This window comes from Ovis aries, chromosome 7 (assembly GCF_016772045.2).
Source record: "Ovis aries strain OAR_USU_Benz2616 breed Rambouillet chromosome 7, ARS-UI_Ramb_v3.0, whole genome shotgun sequence".
Taxonomy (NCBI): domain Eukaryota; kingdom Metazoa; phylum Chordata; class Mammalia; order Artiodactyla; family Bovidae; genus Ovis; species Ovis aries.
Genome location: NC_056060.1, coordinates 82,749,547 through 82,767,733, shown reverse-complemented (window position 1 = coordinate 82,767,733; position 18,187 = coordinate 82,749,547). Strand labels below are relative to the sequence as shown.

Genomic DNA, 18,187 nt, shown 5'->3' with positions numbered 1-18,187 from the left:
TATCATCTCCTTTTATTTGAAAAACAGTTTCACTGGGGTATAATTTATTTCATAAAATGCACCAATTCAATGACTGTAAAAAACTTGGAGTTGTGCAACCATCACCATCATCTACCACATTTCCATCACCCCACTTAGATACTTGTGTTTCAAGCCTTAAGCAACTACTTTCTAACTATAAATCTGACTTTTCTAGACACATAGAGATGGACTTATAATATGAAGTTTTTTTGTGACTGGCTTCTTTCATTTAATATAATTTTTAAAAACTGAAGTATAGTGACATTCAAAAAACCAAGATCATGGCATCTGGTCCCATCACTTCATAGCCAATAGATGGGGAAACAATGGAAACAGTGACAGATTTTATTTTCTTGGGCTCCAAAACCACTAGAGATGGTGAATGTAGCTGTGAAATTTAAAAATGCTTGCTCCTTGGAAGAAAAGCTATGACCAACCTAGACAGCATATTAAAAAGCAGAGACATTACTTTGCTGACAAAGGTCTGTCTAGTCAAATCTATGGTTTTTCCAGTAGTCATGTATGGAAACAGAGGTGAGAGTTGGACCATAAAGAGAGCTGAGCACTGAAGAATTAATGCTTTTGAACTGTGGGGTTAGAGAAGACTCTTGAGAGTCCCTTGGACTGCAAGGAGATCCAACCAGTCAATCCTAAAAGAAATCAACCCTGAATATTCACTGGAAGGACTGCTGCTGAAGCTGAAGCTCCAATACTCTGGCCACCTAATGCGAAGAACTGACTCACTAGAAAAGACCCTGATGCTGGGAAAGATTGAAGCCAGGAGGAGAAGGGGGTGACAGAGGATGAAATGGTTGGATGGCATCACCGACTCAATGGACACAAGTTTGAGCAATCTCCGGGAGTTGGTGATGGACAGAGAGGCCTGGCATGCTGCAGTCCACGGGGTTGCAAAGAGTCGGATATGACTGAGCAACTGAACTGAATTGATGTACAATGTAGTGTTAGTTTCAGGTGTACAAGGTGATTCAGTTTTATTTATATATATATATATACACACACACACACAGATTATCTTCCATTACAGGTTATTACAAGATACTGAAGATAGCTTCCTGTAGTATATAGTAGGTTCTTGTTGTTTACCTATTTTATGTATAATACTATGTATCTATTAACCCCAAACACCTAAATTATTCCCCACCCTACAGGTTCCCCTTTGGTAACCAAGTTTGTTTTCTATGTCTGCGAGTCTATTTCTGTTCTGTTAGTAAGCCCATGTGTATCATTTTTTTAGATTTCACATATAAGTGATACCACATCATATTTATCATTCTCTGACTTACTTCACTTAGTATGATAATCTCTAGGTCCATCCAAGTTGCTGCAAATGGCATTATTTCATTCTTCTGTATTGCTGAATATATTCCATCGTGTATATATGTACCACATCTTTATATATTCACCGGTCAATGGACATTTAGGTTGCTTCCATGTCTTGACTACTGTAAATAGTGCTGCTTTGAACATCAGGGTATATGTGTCTTTTTTGAATTAGAGTTTTTGTCTTTTCCAGATATATGCCCAGGAGTAGGGTTGCAGAATCATATGGTAACTAGTTTTTTAAGGAACCTCCATACTATTCTTACAAAGTGGCTGCAACAATTTACATTCCCACCAACAGTTCAGGAAGGTTCCCTTTTCTCCACATCCTCTCCAGAATTTATTATTTATAGACTTTTTGATGATGGTCATTCTGACTGGTGTGAGGTGAAACTTCACTGTAGTTTTTGATTTGCATTTTTGGGGGGCTCCAAAATCACTGCAGATGGTGACTGCAGCTATGAAATTAAAAGATGCTTACTCCTTGGAAGGAAAGTTATGACCAACCTAGATAGCATATTGAAAAGCAGAGATATTACTTTGCCAACAAAGATCCGTCTAGTCAAGGCTATGGTTTTCCAGTGGTCACGTATGGATGTGAGAGTTGGACTGTGAAGAAAGCTGAGCATCGAAGAATTGATGCTTTTGAACTGTGGTGTTGGAGAAGACTCTTGAGAGTCCCTTAGACTGCAAGGAGATCTAACCAGTCCATTCTGAAGGAGACCAGCCTGGGGTGTTCATTGGAAGGACTGATGTTGAGGCTGAAACTCCAATACTTTGGCCACCTCATGCGAAGAGTTGACTCATTGGAAAAGACTCTGATGCTGGGAGGGATTGGGGCAGGAGGAGAAGGGGACGACCGAGGATGAGATGGCTGGATGGCATCACTGACTTGATAGACGTGAGTCTGAGTGAACTCCGGGAGTTGGTGAAGGACAGGGAGGCCTGGCGTGCTGCGATTCATGGGGTCGCAGAGAGTCGGACACGACTGAGCGACTAAACTGAACTGAATAATGAGTGATGTTGAATACTTTTTCATGTGCTTGTTGGCCATCTGTATTAACGTATTTCTGAGGTTTATCCATGATTTTGGCATGTATCTATAGTTTGTTCCTTTTCACTGATGAATAGCTTTTCATTGTATGGATATACTATATTGTGTTTATCCATTACCAGTTGATGGACGTTTAGATTGTGTTCCGTTTTTGGGTGTTATGAATAATGCTGCTATGAACATCAGCGTACACGTCTTTGTGTGGGCAGACTGCTTTCATTCCCATTGGGGAGATTCCTAGGAGTAGATCTGCTGGGTTATATGGTAAATTAATGTTTAGCCTTTTGACAAGCTGCCAAGTTGTTCTCTATGATGGCTGTATCTGTGCATTCCCACCAGCAGTGCACAATGCTTCTGGTTTCTTCAGTCCTCACCAGCACTTGGTGTTGCTGTCTTTTTGATTAAAGCCATTCTGAATCATGATGTTGAGTATCTTTTCATGTGTTTATTAGCCATTATACTTCTCCTTTGAGGAAATGTTTATTAAAAGTATTACCCTATTTTTAAAATAGCTTCCTATTATTGAGTTGTAAGAATTCTCTTTATATCCTAACTACAAATTCTTTAACAGGATTTACAAATATTTTCTCTCAGTATGTGGCTCTTTTTCATTTTTAAAAAAATTTAATTAAAAAAAAAAAACTTACTTACTTTTATTTGGCTTTGCTGGATCTTAGTTAGAGCACGTGGGATCTAGTTCCCTGGCCAGGGATCGAACCCAGCCCCCCTGCACTGGGAGCACGGGGTCTTGGCCACTGGACCACCAGGGAAGTCCCCCAATTTTTTAATTTTTTAAAAATTTATTTTTGGCTGTGCTGGGTCTTCATCGCTGCACACAGGCTTTCTCTAGTGTGGAGAGGCAGGGCTACTCTTCCCTGTGGTCCTCGGGCTGCTCACTGTGGTGGCTTCTCTTGTTGCACAGCACAGGTCCTAGGAGTGCAGGCTTCCGCAGCTGCAGCACTCAGCACGTGGGATCTTTCTGGACAAGGGATCAAACCTGTGTCCTCGGATTCTTAACCACTAGGGAAGTCCCCCTTTGCTTGCCTTTTTTTTTTTTAATGTGGTTAAATACACAGTTCAGTGGCATTAAGTACATTCACACTGTTGTGCCACCATCACCACCGTCCACCCACAGAACTCTTCACTTTGCAGAAGTGAAACCCTGTACTCATTAAGTAACTCGTTCCTCTCTCCCTCCAGACCCTGGAAACCACCATTCCACTCTCCGTCTCTGAGTCTGACTACTAGAGGTACTTCATTTAAGAGGAATCATACAGTATTCGTCTTACTGTGACTAGTTTATTTCACTTAGCATAATGCCTTGGATCATCCACACTGCAGCATGTGTGAGGTTTTCCTTTCTTTTTGAAGTTGAGTAATACCTCATCATATGTATACACTGCATTTTGTTTATCCATTCATCTGTCAATGGACACTTAGGTTGCCTCCATCTCATGGTCACTGTGAACAGTGCTATGAACATGAGTATAGATACCTCTTCTCTCTCTCACTTTTTCGGCTGTGCCATGTGGCTTGTGGGATCATAGTTCCCTGACCAGGGTTCGCACCCTCATCCTCAGCAGTGAAAGCACAGAGCTCTAACCACTGCCAGGGAATTTCCTAAATATCTCTTCTCTAAATGGTATCGTCTGAAGTTTTAAACTTTGACAAGGTCCAGCCTATCAACTTTTTTTCTCTATGTATCACTGTTGTATTAATGAACTCTTTGCCCAACTGAAGGTCATGAAGTTTTTCTTTGTTTTCTTCTAGAAGTGTTATAGCTTTGCCATGTACATTTCAGGTTATGACACATTTTGGGTTAACTTTTGATTGTGTTGAAAAGATTATATCCCTTTGCCACTGAATTATTTTAGCACCTTTGTAAAAAAAAAAATCATTGACCATAAATATAAAGGTTTACTTCTGGACTTTCAGTTTTGTTTCATTGATTTATATGCCTGTCCTTATCTTGATTACTGTGGTTTTAGAGTAAGCTTTCATTGAAATCAGATTGCTGAAGTCCACCACCTTTTTTCTTCTCTTTCAAAATTGTTTTGGATATTCTAAGTTCTTCACATTTCCAAATAAATCTTAAGATCAATTTATAGAAATTAACAAGCTGATTCCTAAAACTTACACAGAAATGCAGAGGTCCTAGATTTTCTACTGTCGAACATTATTTTTAACTTTTCAAGTTCTTTTCAAAACTATGGATTCAAAAATACTCTTTGACTTGAGGCTCAATAGTAACCCATTAAACTTTACAACTTGGTTTTACCTTTCTGATTGTTAAGTAACTATTGCCAACTGAAGTTTGATCCCGGTCTTAAAGCTTTGTTGCCTGAGATACTTCTGGAAGATAGGGGTTGAAAGCCCTGAGAAGCAGGGTCTGCTCCAGATGTGTGTGACAAAGGAGCGGGGTGCTGGTTAATAAGATCTTACTGAGTAGCCAGCATTTCTTTTTAAGTTGTGGAAGCCAGAGTGAAGTCTTCCTTAATGCGAAAAATAAACCATATGACCCGTGAAATTCAATGCTCTGAATTAGAGAGTCAGTTATCCTTTAACTTGCTAACCTTCCCAGAATGATGAATATTTCCACCAGTTTCAAGTGTGCAAAAGAGCCCAACTCATTCTTTAACCCTCAAATTCTTCAGCTACAAGATGGGGATTACAGAGCTATTTCACAAGGTTGGTATCAGAGTTAAAAATAATACAGAAAAGTTCTTGGCACACACAGTGGCTAAACAAATGATAGCCTTAAAAAGACTTGATTCCAAATAGTGCTATAAGAAACTAACTGAAAGAAACTAGGTTCTTCAGGGAAGGGGAAAAAAAGCTATAGAAATAAATTTTAAAAAATAATGCAGATGATGGACTTCCCTGGTGGTTAAGAATATGCCTGCAAATACGGAGGACACAGGTTCGATCCCTACTCTGGCAGGGTTCCACATGCCAGAGGGCAACTGGGCCCATGCTCCGCAACAAGAGAAGCCACTGCAATGAGAAGTCTGTGCATGGCACAGCAGGACTGTGTAGTACTCCTGCTCGCTGCAACTGGAGAAAGCCCAAGTGCAGCAACACAGGCCCAGCACAGCCAAAAAGAAACAAATACAAATTTTAGCACACAAAAAGGTACTCAACATTATTAGTCATCAGAAAAAGGCAAATCAAAACCCTGATGAGATACCACTTTACATTCACTAGAATGATTATAATCAAAAGACAGATAATAAAAAGTATCAGTGAAGATGTGTAAGAACTGGAACATATAAACAGTGCTAGTGGGAATGCAAAATGGTGCAGACACTTTGGAAAACCATCTGGGAGTTCTTCAAAAGGTTAACTATAGAGTTATCATATGACCCAGCATTCTAACTGTAGGTATAAACCTAAGAGAAATAAAAACTATGTCCACACAGACAGGTACATGAACATTCACAGCAACAATATGCCTAATAGCTTGAAATGGAAAAAATCTAGATGTCCATTAACTGATGAATGGATGATAAACGTGACATATCCTTTAAATGGAATATTATTTGGCTACAAAAAGAAATGAGGGGGTTTCCCTAGTGGCCGAGGGGTGAAGAATCTGCCTGCCAGTGCAGGAGCCATGGGTTTGATCCCTCATCTGGGAAGATCCCACAAGCTGTGGAGCAACTAAGCCCGTGTGCCACAACCACCGAGCCTGTGCTCTAGAGCTTGGGAGCTGCAACTACTGAGCCCGTGTGCTACAGCCCGTGTTCCGCAGCAAGAGAAGCCACTGAAACAAGAAGCCCTGGCACCACATCCAGAGAGAAACTCAAGCAGCAACAAAGGCCCAGCACAGCCAAAAGTGAATAAAAAAATAATAGAAACAAGTACCAGCACATACTACAACATAAACCTTGAAAATATTATGCTAAGTGAAAGAAATCAGCACAAAGAACCATATACTGGCTGATCCTATTTAGCTGAAATGGCCGGAAAAGGCAAATCTATTATGAGGGTACATTAGTTGGTTTTTTGGGGGGATGGGAGTAATGAGTACAGGGTTTCTCTCTGAGGTGATGAGTGTGTTCCAACATTAGCTTGTGGTAATGGCTATACAACTATAATAAAAACCACTGCATTGCACACTTTTAAAGGGGAAGGCAGGATGAGAGGGATTGACGAGGTAATAGTAAAGACTGTAAGGTTTCTTTATGGGGTATTGACAATGTTCTAAAGTCAACTGTGGTGATGGCTGAATAATTCTGTGAATATATTAAGGCCATCACTGTAAATGTAGGACTTCCCTTGTGGCTCAGCTGGTAAAGAATCTGCCTGCACTGCGGGAATCCTGGGTTCAATTCCTGGGTTGGGAAGACCCCTGGAGAAGGGAAAGGTTACCCACTCCAGTATTCTGGCCTGGAGAATTCCATGGACTATATAGTCCATGGGGTCATTAAGAGTTAGACATGGCTGAGTAACTTTCACTTTCATCACTTTAAATGGGTGAATAGTATAGTATGTGAGTTATGTCTCAACAGAGGTTTACAAAAAAATAAACAAAAACAAAGTACCGATCAAGCTTAAAATTATCACCTCATTTTTCATATACTGGCTTATGTTTGTTTAAATAATAATAATATTATGGCAAATGCTATAGTTATGCTTCACAGAATTCATTTAAATGGACAGAGAAATATAGGTATATTTTATCAGCAAATTTAAAATAGAACTCAGGAGAATTCCCGGGTGGTCCAGTGGTTAGGACTCTGCACTTCCAATGCAAACCACTGAATAAACATGTTTTACATTTCTATCTAAAAACTCACAGTGTTCAGTTTTCTGATTAAATTTTGATTTTGATAGGGCTGTTTTGGAAGACACACATGTCTTTACATACATATCAAATTCTATTGTAAACTGAGACTTTTCTGTAAGTAACCACCACAAGTCTGGTTTACTTGTGAAGAATAAACCACTAATGAGATGGTTATGTGTGTGCTGGATGCTTAGAAGAGAAAAGAATGCCAATTATTAGTTTATATTAGTCCCAGATAAATGAAACATTAATCTGAAGGTGGACAATTTTGGGGTTTTCCTTTAAAAAGAAAAAGTTACTGATGAAGGATGCAGATGATCCAGAGAGAGACTCTTCAAGTAGGAAAAGCAGTCATGAGAGAATCCCACTGCTGTCACGCTCAACGGCTACACTGCTGACTTCTTTTGTTTCTACACATCATTGAGAAAAGAAGAGACAGAACAGAAGAGGCAACCTAATTACAGTGGTAACTGCAGGCCGAGACAATACCAGCAAAGGTTAAGTTCAAGCCTGGCTAAGAGGTGATTGCGTCTGGTTTCCCAGGAGTGTGAAAGGTACAGGCTGCAGCTGACTCTAACATCTTGAAAACTTAGCCAGCACCACAGTCATGGATCTGCCCAGGTTCTAACCCAGGTAAAAGACTAAGGGTGAGCTCTAAGTAAGAACTGTTCTGCTCAAACTAAAGGACAATGTCAAGGTCACAATTAATAGTGACTAGAGAAGGAATCTCTTGCCTGGAAAGTCCCATGGGTGGAGGAGCCTGGTAGGCTGCAGTCCATGGGGTCGCTAAGAGTCAGACATAACTAAGCGACTTCACTTTCTCTTTTCACCTTCATGCATTGGAAAAGGAAATGGCAACCCACTCCAGTGTTCTTGCCTGGAGAATCCCAGGGACGGGGGAGCCTGGTGGGCTGCTGCCTATGGAGTCACACAGAGTCGGACACGACTGGAGTGATTTAGCAGCAGCAGCAGCAGAGAAGGAATCTAGGTGTCTCTTTCCTTCAAACTACTTAATACTTCTGTATGTTTTAATCAAGAGTTTCACTTCTGTGAAAATGAAAATACTGAGGTAACTTGGTTGGGAAATGTGCTAATCTCTTCTTATTCAGTAAATCACCTCTCTAAGACCAAGTGAGGAGGTGACTGAGCCCTAACTTGTGGGCTCTACTGGCTAATATCCTAAGAAGCCCCGAGTGCTGACCTGAATCTGAGCAATTACACACCTCAGACACTGAACAAACTTTTACATTACTGCACAGAACCTAAATCCCTTTGATCTTCTTCAGAATTAATAAAACGCAGTGCTTGCCAACAAAGGGTAGGAACAATGTAAAAGGGCAAAACATTTAAATTCATAGGTCTCTGTGCAGCAAAGAACGAAATATATTAATGACATTTTTGTACACCTAAAGTTTTATTGGAATAATATTTTTAAAAATTTTTTACCTTACAAAATCAATCCCCAAGGTTAAGGATATTATCAAATTATTAAGGGATAATTTTTAAAAATCTGAGGGGTAGAATTTGGTCCATTAATAAATTTAACTATGAGAGAAGCAGCAACTATTGTTACTTCTCAGTAAAAACTGCACTGCTGTTTAGAATTAGACTGGAACACTCTGACTCATGTTATTTTGGGAAGAGTATGATACTGCAGCACCTTAAAAACTCAGGACTCGCACGACTTGCCAGTGTAGAGAAAGGCACATACTTTCCTCTGGGTCCTCACTGGCCAGGATGCTGCTGGAAAGGTCCTGCACAGCAGATCGCGACTCAGCTGTAGAATGATGAGGCCCCAGGCGACTGTCCCTCTGGGCTTCCCACTCTTCGCTGAAGCCACCATCGTCACTCTCTGTCACTGGGTCTTGTGACTCACTTTCTGTGCCTTCAAGAAAAAGTGGATATCGCAGCTGTAATACTTGGAAAATTCTCTTTATGCCTTTAAGAAAATTACATGGGAACAGTAATTTACCTGTTGTTGTAACTAGGTGAGTTGGCTGGCCCTTAAACAACAAATCAAGGGTTATTTCAGTGCCCGCTGGTTGCTTCCACAACAGCCATTTCTCCCCTTATTTCCTGAGGGCAGAGTCATGATTTATTTGGGTTTCCACCTCTCACCCATGACTCTGGTGGTTAATTCTGTTCAGTCCGAGCTAAGCGTGGTCACCCCACCCTTCCTCTTCCCAATGAATGCTCTAAGGCTGTGGGGCTCGTACCAGCCAATGTGTGGTGAGACAAAATCTGCTGGAAAGCGGGGGACACTTGTTCACTCTTTATGAGACTCAAGGAAGCCACAAGCAGCCCCTTGTTCCCCTGGATGTTGTCTTATCTGGACATGATGCCTGGCACTGCAGCTGTCACCTTGTGACCATGAGGAGCAGTGCGCCGAGGACCAAGCCAACATGTAAGGACGGCAGAGCATGAAGGTAGGAAAGAACTCAGACCCCTGATAATTATCGAGTCATAAAATGAGCCAAGACTTCTGGTCACGTGAGAGAACGTTTCCTCTGATCTTTGCAGCTGGTGGCACTCGCTAACTGGTGGCACCCACCACTGGCTCCAGTGACTGAGTTATAAAAGCAGACCACGACTAGAGGGTGGAGGATGGGAAGGAGCAAGGGGATTTTCTTATGGGCTAGTCATTTTGTTATCATGACTAGGTCTGACTGAAAATGGTGAGTATAACATGACTGTCTCCAGAACCTTCCATACATCAAAAATAGTTAAAATACATAAGTGGAATTGATAATATTTTTTTCTCACTTATTTTATTTTTTATACAAGTAATGGATGCTCAAATTTATTCATCTACCATGAATAAATGAAGCTTGTACACTTCTTACTTGCATGGAGGTTTTTTTTGAGAGAGGTTCTAGCAATTTTGTATTTTTAATTTGTATTTTTTCCTTACCCAGGTCTCCATAAAACCTGAATCTTCTCTGAGCTCGTTTATAAAATTATAAAAGTATAAGATTTAGAAATAAAAACAGTAGTCCCTGCCCTATCCTTCCTCACTCCTGATCCCCATCCTACTTCCAACCCCTTTGGCTATTTATTTTGGCATTTACTTCCATAATTAATTATAAACAGCATGTTCATAGTGCTGGATCTTGATTTTTTTTTAAGGTACAGGCAACCCCTGAGTTCTATTATTTTTTCCTCTTACAGACAACCTATACCCCTTTGTTCCAATCTAACTTCTAGTTCCTGTAACACACTAGTTTTCAACTGGGGGTAGTACCTCCTTACATGGGGTGGTTGGAAATAACTAGGATGCGGGGAGTTTTTGGTTATTGCAACCTCCACGCCACTCCTGGCATTTAGTGGGTGAGCGAGGGGCCAGGCATGTTAAACATGCTACATGGTGTGCAGAGCGGAGTCCACACAATGAAGAGCGCCCACCCAAAATACCAAGTGCACTCCTACTGAGCGAGTTCGTCCAGCTCCTCCTCCTTTCAAGGTCCCTACCCATGGTGCTTCCCCTTCTGGAAAGCTCTTACACTCTTCAGCTGGCCATCTCCTATTATCACTTCCCAGGGAAGCCTTCCTGACTTTCTAGAATAAATGAAAGTCTTCCACTATAGACTTTCATAGCAACTTACACTTCTCCTTTGTAGAGCTTATCACAAACTGAATGAACTGTCTGGTGAACATGTGTGTCTCCCCAAATAGGCTACAAGCTCCATAGGAACAGGACCTCTGATTCAGTGCCCTATCCCCAGTGCTGAAAAATACTGAGCACATGGTCAGGTACTCAATCTACACTTGTCAGAAGAATAAAATCTTGATGTACAAAAACACACTCAAACTCATATACACTCACAGGTAACTAATCTCTAGCTTAACAAGGTTAGCACAATACCCAGACCTGGAGCAACTGTCTCCTCTGTTTCCCACTTCTCTACCAGGTCTAAAGCTAGTCTAATCCCAGCCTGATTTACTACCTCGGTCACTGCAGAATGGGCCAAATATCTTTGGGTCCCAAATACTAACTGCCAGTTGAAAGTGACCTCCTCGCAGTTACTCAAATGCTAAATCAGCAGTTTTCTTGTCTCTATAAAACCTGAATTCTCCCTTTCCTGATAAACAGCATCTCAATTAAAGCCCTTTCTTTAACTTTTATTTTGCCTTTGTTTGTCTGCTTCCTCATAAGGTTAGCCCTGTTTTTCTTAAAAAAAAAAAAAGTTTCCTTTCTGACTATTGATATCAGGCTGTTATTCCTCAACTCTTTCTAACTACAACTCCTCCTAACCTGTGTTTGCCTTAACATCCTCTGTAGTGTCCACAAGTGGGGCTTTCAATCTTCTATCCTAGGTCATTATTCTTATCCTCCTCCAAAAAGTCAAGTCTATCTGGATATTTTATCTTCTTAGCATAAACATCACATCTCAAATCAAATTATATTTCAGTTACCCTGACCTTGTCAGACAAGAAGCTCTCATTTTTACAGATTTGAAGATAGTGCTTAAGACCTTTCTAAAATCATACCCTCAACTTGAACATTTTCATACTGGTATTAATGGTAGAAATTCTTAAACCTAGCCCAATTGTCAGGTTTGGAGCATGTGAATTCAAGTATTTATCTGTGTTTGCTGGGTGTTACTACAGTTTCCAGGAGATTCTCAAAACAGTTCATGACCAGTGAAAAGTACTTAAAATCATTGCTTCATAACTCGTAAGATGACAATGATCCCCCAAATCAGGAAATAATAAAATAAAGCCACCTACTTTGTGCATTGTAATTGGAATTTTTGGATACCTTCCTTTGGGCTTCTGGGTCTCCTTCTGCCATATTCACCAACCATACCATTGTTGCTGTTGAGAAAGACAAAGTCCAGGTAAACACTGGGAACACAGAAGGAAGGCTCACAAACAGAGAGCAGGCTGTTATTTCTCCACACAAATCAGAGAAACAACCAGAAGTAAATTCATATTAAAAATCACAAAAGGTTCTCTTTGATTTTAGTAGATCAAAGAAAAAATTCTGAAGCTGGATGTTTATTGTGGCCTTCAAACTGCAGCTGCTATAATAAAACTTTTCATTATCACTTATAGTCCCTGAAAAGTAACCAGAAGGAAGATTCTTTTTCACTATTGATATAGGGCTGTTATTCCTCAACTCCTTCTAACTACAGCTCCTCCTAACCTGTGTTTGCCTCAACATCTTCTTTAGTGTCCACAGTGGGCCTTTCAATCTTCCAGCCTAAGTCATTATTCTATTCTCCTCCAGCAAGTCATGTCTATCTGGAATATTTTATCTTCTTAGCATAAACATCACATCTCAAATCAAATTATATTTAAGTTACTCTGATCTTGTCAGACAAGGAGTTATCATTTTTACATGTTTGAAGATAGAGCTTTTTGGACCTTTCTAAAATCATAGCCTCAACTTGAACATTTTCCACTGAAACAACTGGACTAGTTAAATATCCTAAAATAGTGTGAATTCTGAGGAAAATTACTTATGGAACTAAATTAGAGGAAAAACAGAAGCTCACAAAGCATCAAATGCTTATAATTCAAAAGATGCAAGTAAATTCCCTCATATTCTGTCTCACTTCGGGGATTTTCAATAATGCTAAACTGTGTTATACACAGGAAATAAGGAAAAAAAGTTAAAAGCAATAAACATAAAGAGATAGTCAATTGCCTTCTATTCTCTATGTCCCTTCCACAAAATCACATATATATTAATATACCTATACAGATCTAGGTATACACACACACTCCCTCATCACACTTTAATTAAGAGGCAATGTGAATACTCTAAAATGGTGCTTCTCTTACATACTGCAGGTACGATGAAACATGGAGGGGAATTTGGTAACCACTAACAAAACTACATGTACATTAACCCTCCGATCCAGCAATAATACTTTTGGGAATTTATCCTGAAGATACACCAACAGTAATACAAAAATACATACAGGCATGTGCCACTCTGGGTGACAGCAGAAACCAAAACTGTGCTGCAAACTCAGTTCAGTCCGTCCACTTGGCATCCATGTTTCTCTGGCATTTTGTCACTGATTCTATAATTCTATTTGCCTAATACTCTAAGGTTTCTTGAATAACGTATGAAAGAAATACATAACCAAAGAGGATGAAAATCCTGTAATAGCTGCACTTACTCATTCACTATAGCTTTGTAATTCTGAGGTCAGACAAGTTCATTACAGGATAACTTAGATCAGTCAATATCAGCTGTAACTAAACCCAAACCCAATGAAGGGGAAATATGGTGATCACCAAGGTTTACAAATTTCAGTAGCGTTCTTGGCAGCAAAAGCAGAAAGTATTTATTTGATTTTCTTTCTTTACACAAGTATAGAAAGATAAAGCCGCAAATTCTTCCAATACTCGGTATCAGAAATCAGGGGTCAGCAATCTTTTTCTGGGAAGGGCCAGATGGTAAACACTTTGTGCTTTTGAGTCACATCTGGCCTCTGTCACACATTTTTCTTTGTTCTTTTCTTTTTCATTAACTCTTTAAAGATGTAAAAACCATTCTTAGCTTACAGGGCTGTACAAAAACAGGCCACAGGCCAGATTTGGTTATGGGCAGTGGTTTATTAACCCCTGATGTAAATTATCATGAACAGAATATATACTTGTTGAATGAATTAATATTACTAAAGTAATACCTTAAAAACCCACTTTCCAATTTTTTTGGCTTAACACCAAACATCTTAGATCAACTGAAAAATTAGCAAATTAAAATTCAACATAATCTAAAAACTTCCCAAAGTGATATGAAAACAGAAAAATTTTACATAATGGTCAACCTCAAGGAATTGTTGCCTTTGTATTTTGAAAAGCTACCAAAGAGGTGTGCCTCTTTTCCTGTCCAAATGAGGGACACAGAAAACAAAAATGCTCAGGTTTCCTGAGGGTAAGATCCTTTAGCATACTGAATACCCTTAACTGGGGAAGAGTATATAAATGCATCAAAGGATTGTATTTTTTTAAAAAACAAATAACTGGGAGAACCAACTTAAAATTTTTATATTCATGTATATATCCATTTCAAGGGGAAAGTACTGATTAATATTGCTGTTTTTGCATATTCTACTTTAAAAAAACACCTCTCAAGCTCAATGATTTATGAAATGCTCACTAAAGATTCAGTATTTCATGAGAATACTTTCTTAAACCTATTTAATTTACAAAGGAGTTAAAGGTTTATGCTTATGCTTTCCCATATATGTGGAATTACTGCAAAAATACCTCAGCATCAATTGTTACACAGATTCAAGTTTTTAAAAATATTATCTATGAATGATTTCTTAAAAACGAGAGTAAATTCTTTTTCTGAGTACAAAATTAACATATAAGCTTAATGTCATGGCTAACTCAACAACCTCTTCACCCCTCTTGCACCACTCTTGGTCAGCCTCACTGAGGCTGGAATGCAGTTTTCTTCCTCCTGACCAGGGGCTCAGCTATGTGACTTGCTTCAACTGATGGTACATGGGCAGAGGAGACAGTGTGCTAATACCGAGCGTAGGCCTTAATAGGCCTGCTGCCCTCCTGTTCCTCCAAATGCTAGAACATCACCTTCAGCTAAACTGCTGGTCCAAGGAGGAACGGGGAATACGTGGGACAGAGGAGCTGCTGCTGCTGCTGCTGCTGCTGCTGCTGCTGCTGCTGCGTCGCTTCAGTCATGTCTGACGCTGTGCAACCCCATAGACAGCAGCCCACCAGGCTCCCCCATCCCTGGGATTCTCCAGGCAAAAACACTGGAGTGGGTTGCCATTTCCTTCTCCAATGCATGAAAGTGAAAAGTGAAAATGAAGTCACTCAGTCGGGTCCGACTCTTAGCGACCCCACAGACTGCAGCCTACCAGGCTCCTCCGCCCATGGGATTTGCCAGGCAAGAGTACTGGAGTGGGGTGCCACTGCCTTCTCCCAGGGCAGAGCTACCCACAGCTAAGTCAGATCAGCCAAGCCAACTGATCTGCAGGTGATGGTGGTGAATGAGTATTATTCGTAAGGCACTAAATTTTAATCTGCAGGTGATGCTGAGTGAGCATTATCTGTAAGGGACTGAATTCTGGGGTGGTCTGTTACACAGCATTATTGCAGTACTAACAGTAGGTACAATAGCACAACAATGCAAATTTCTAAAACTAGGAAAACATTTAAAACTCACAATCCCTTCACTTTGACATTCACAATTAACTTTTTAAAAAATAATGGGTATTGCTTAAGACTCTACAAGAAGTGAAAGATATAAGGAAGAAAGTAAAAGCTGTCTCAAATCTCTAAATCCCACTTTCCAGAGGTAAACACTAGTATCATCAACTCTGAAATGTATCATTGGGATTTTACACACACATATCCATATATATTTGGTCCTTTCCCCCACTCCTTCCATAGGACATTGCATATATTATTTTAAATCTTGCTTTTGGTATATATTAATATATAATCTTTGACATTTAAAAAAATCAGAAATACACAGAGTTACTTTCTTTCTTTCGGAGTACAAATGGCTGCACAACTATCCATTTTAGGAATGGACCATAATTATTTGAAAGTGTTCCCTTTTGATAGACATGAGTTATTTCCACTTATCTCTTAATAGAAGCATTGCTTCAGAGAACATACTTCTATACTTTTACAAGTATATTCCTTAGTCTAAATTCCTAGCATTCACTATTAACATTTGGTGTGACATTCTACACACACAAATATCAAATATAGAGAGAAATTTTAATTTCCAGGAATAACACAGAAGAAGCTTACACCCAACTGCTCATTAAGAGGAAAATATTGATGCTCAAAGCCTCGTCTGTTCTTTTTGGCTGAAAAACACAGTAAGAATGTGGTAATACATTTATACTGGAAAAAAGTAAGAGAAAGATCCTTGCGTTTCAGACACTAGGTGTTCTAAAACTTTACCAGACTTCTCCTACTACAAGCACAATTCCCACCTTCTCCACGTCCCACAAATGACCTAACATCAAGGTCACAAGAATGATTTGAGATCAACTAACATGTGTTCCCAACTTGATCTCTCTATATATCTCACTATCTTCTGTTATTCTATCTTCCTTTTCCTTCTTCTGGGTTTCCCCTGGTGGTCCAGTGGTTAAGAACCCACCTTCCAATGCAGGAGACACAGCTTTGATCCCCGGTCCAAGATTCCACATGCCACGGGGCAACTAAACCCATGTGCCACCACTGCTAAGCCCGTGCTCTAGAGCCTGTGTGCTGCAACTGCTGAAGCCTAGAGCCCGCGCTCCGCACCAAGAGAAGCCACCACAACTACAGAGTAAGCCCTCATTCGCCACAACCATAGAAAGCTCACGCAGAGCAACAAAGACCCAGTGTAGCTGCAAACAAAAAATTTAAAGGCACATATCCCCTGACCTAGCAATTACATGTCTACAAATGTATGTATACAACAGGATTCACAAATTCTAAGTGTTCTCTGCAAGTACTGTTTGCGATGGGAATGATCTAAATGTCCATCAATAAAAATACCCTTTACTGTATGTAAGAGAAAACTATGCAGACATTTCATGTATGCGTGCTAAATCACTTCAGTCGTGTTCGAGTCTTTGCGCTCCCATGGACTGTAGCCCACCAGGCTCCTCTTCCATGGGATTCTCCAAGGCAAGAATACTGGAGTGGGTTGCCATGCCCTCCACCAGCGGATCTTCCCAATCCAAGGAAGAAACCATGTCTCTTACATCTCTTGCATTGGCAGGCGGGTTCTTTACAGCTGGTAGCACCTGGGAAGCCTGAAAAATGCTGATTTTCCCAATTTTCTGATATTTTCTTTTTTCCTTTACTATTCCCTCTTCATTTCTCACTCTCTAAATAGAGCAGTTGAGAAAGATCTATTTCTGGGGTCCTTTCCTCTTTTCCTTTTATTTGATTCACCCATCTAATCCCACAGCTGCAATTACTACCTCTATATTGGTGTTCTTCAATTCTGCATCTCTATTACCAACCTTTCCCTCTGCACTGGTACTTCATTTATAAACTCATGATGGAAACTTCTCCCCAGATGGCTCACAGATCCTGCCAAGAAAATTAGATATGGGCCACACGCAACACTACACAGATTTCTCAGATAAGAAAAACTTCTCTTTTTCATCATCCTTCTTTTAGGCTTTAAACTTCTCTCACTCATCACTAAGAACAACTGAAACGATCCCCAAAAGCTCTCACTGAGGCCTTTGCCTTGACTGTCATCATCATTCCATAATTCAGACTTTCACCATTTTTTACCTAGATCATGGCAATATTCACTTAGTTATACTTCCCAGTATCTCAGTTCTCACTCCCTCCCATTTATCTTGCCCAAAGCTGCAAGCTTACAAAGGCACAGCTCTGATCACATTACTCTTCAAGAATTTTCTATGATTTTCAAGCTATCATGAAGAGGATACAAAGATCTAAACCAGTCATTCAAAGCTATCCTGGATCTTGCCTGAAGTGCCTTTCCAAACTCATCTCCTAGTACTCTCTCCATTTTGCACTCCATGTTCTAGTCAACTTGAACACTTGAAACTTGAAAAAGATGCCCCACATTTACACTTCCAATGTGTGGGGCTTCCTCCATAGCTCAGTTGGTAAAGAATCCGCCTGCAATGCAGAAGACCCTGGTTCGATTCCTGGGTCGGGAAGATCTGCTAGAGAAGGGATAGGCTACCCACTCCGGTATTCTTGGGCTTCCCTTGTGGCTCAGCTGGTAAAGAATCCACCCGCAATGCAGGAGACCTGGGTTCAATTCCTAGGTTGCAAAGATCCGCTGGAGAAGGGATAGGCTACCAACTCCAGTATTCCTGGGCTTCCCTTGTGGCTCAGCTAGTAAAGAATCTGCCTGCAATGCAGGAGACCTGGGTTCAATTCCTTGGTCCAAGTCATTCTTTGCAACAAGCCCACTTTTGAAATTGACTCTTCTATGTGTGCTTGCCAAAATCCAATCCACTCTTAAAAGGGTTAATCCAAATGCTATCTCTTCAGTG

General features: G+C 40.2%; 1 protein-coding gene across 3 annotated transcripts in view; it reads right to left on the bottom strand.

The window, feature by feature from the left end:
• Positions 1-18,187, bottom strand: part of PSEN1 (presenilin 1) — a 72,853-nt gene that overhangs the window by 6,984 nt on the left and 47,682 nt on the right. For all 3 annotated transcript variants that reach the window (XM_012181995.4, XM_042252728.2, XM_012181996.5), the window contains exons 8-9: positions 11,934-12,020; positions 8,917-9,090 (exon numbers count right to left, since the gene is read on the bottom strand). In XM_012181995.4, coding sequence (XP_012037385.1) covers positions 8,917-9,090; positions 11,934-12,020 — 261 coding nt within the window. The remainder of the gene's footprint in view (positions 1-8,916; positions 9,091-11,933; positions 12,021-18,187) is intronic.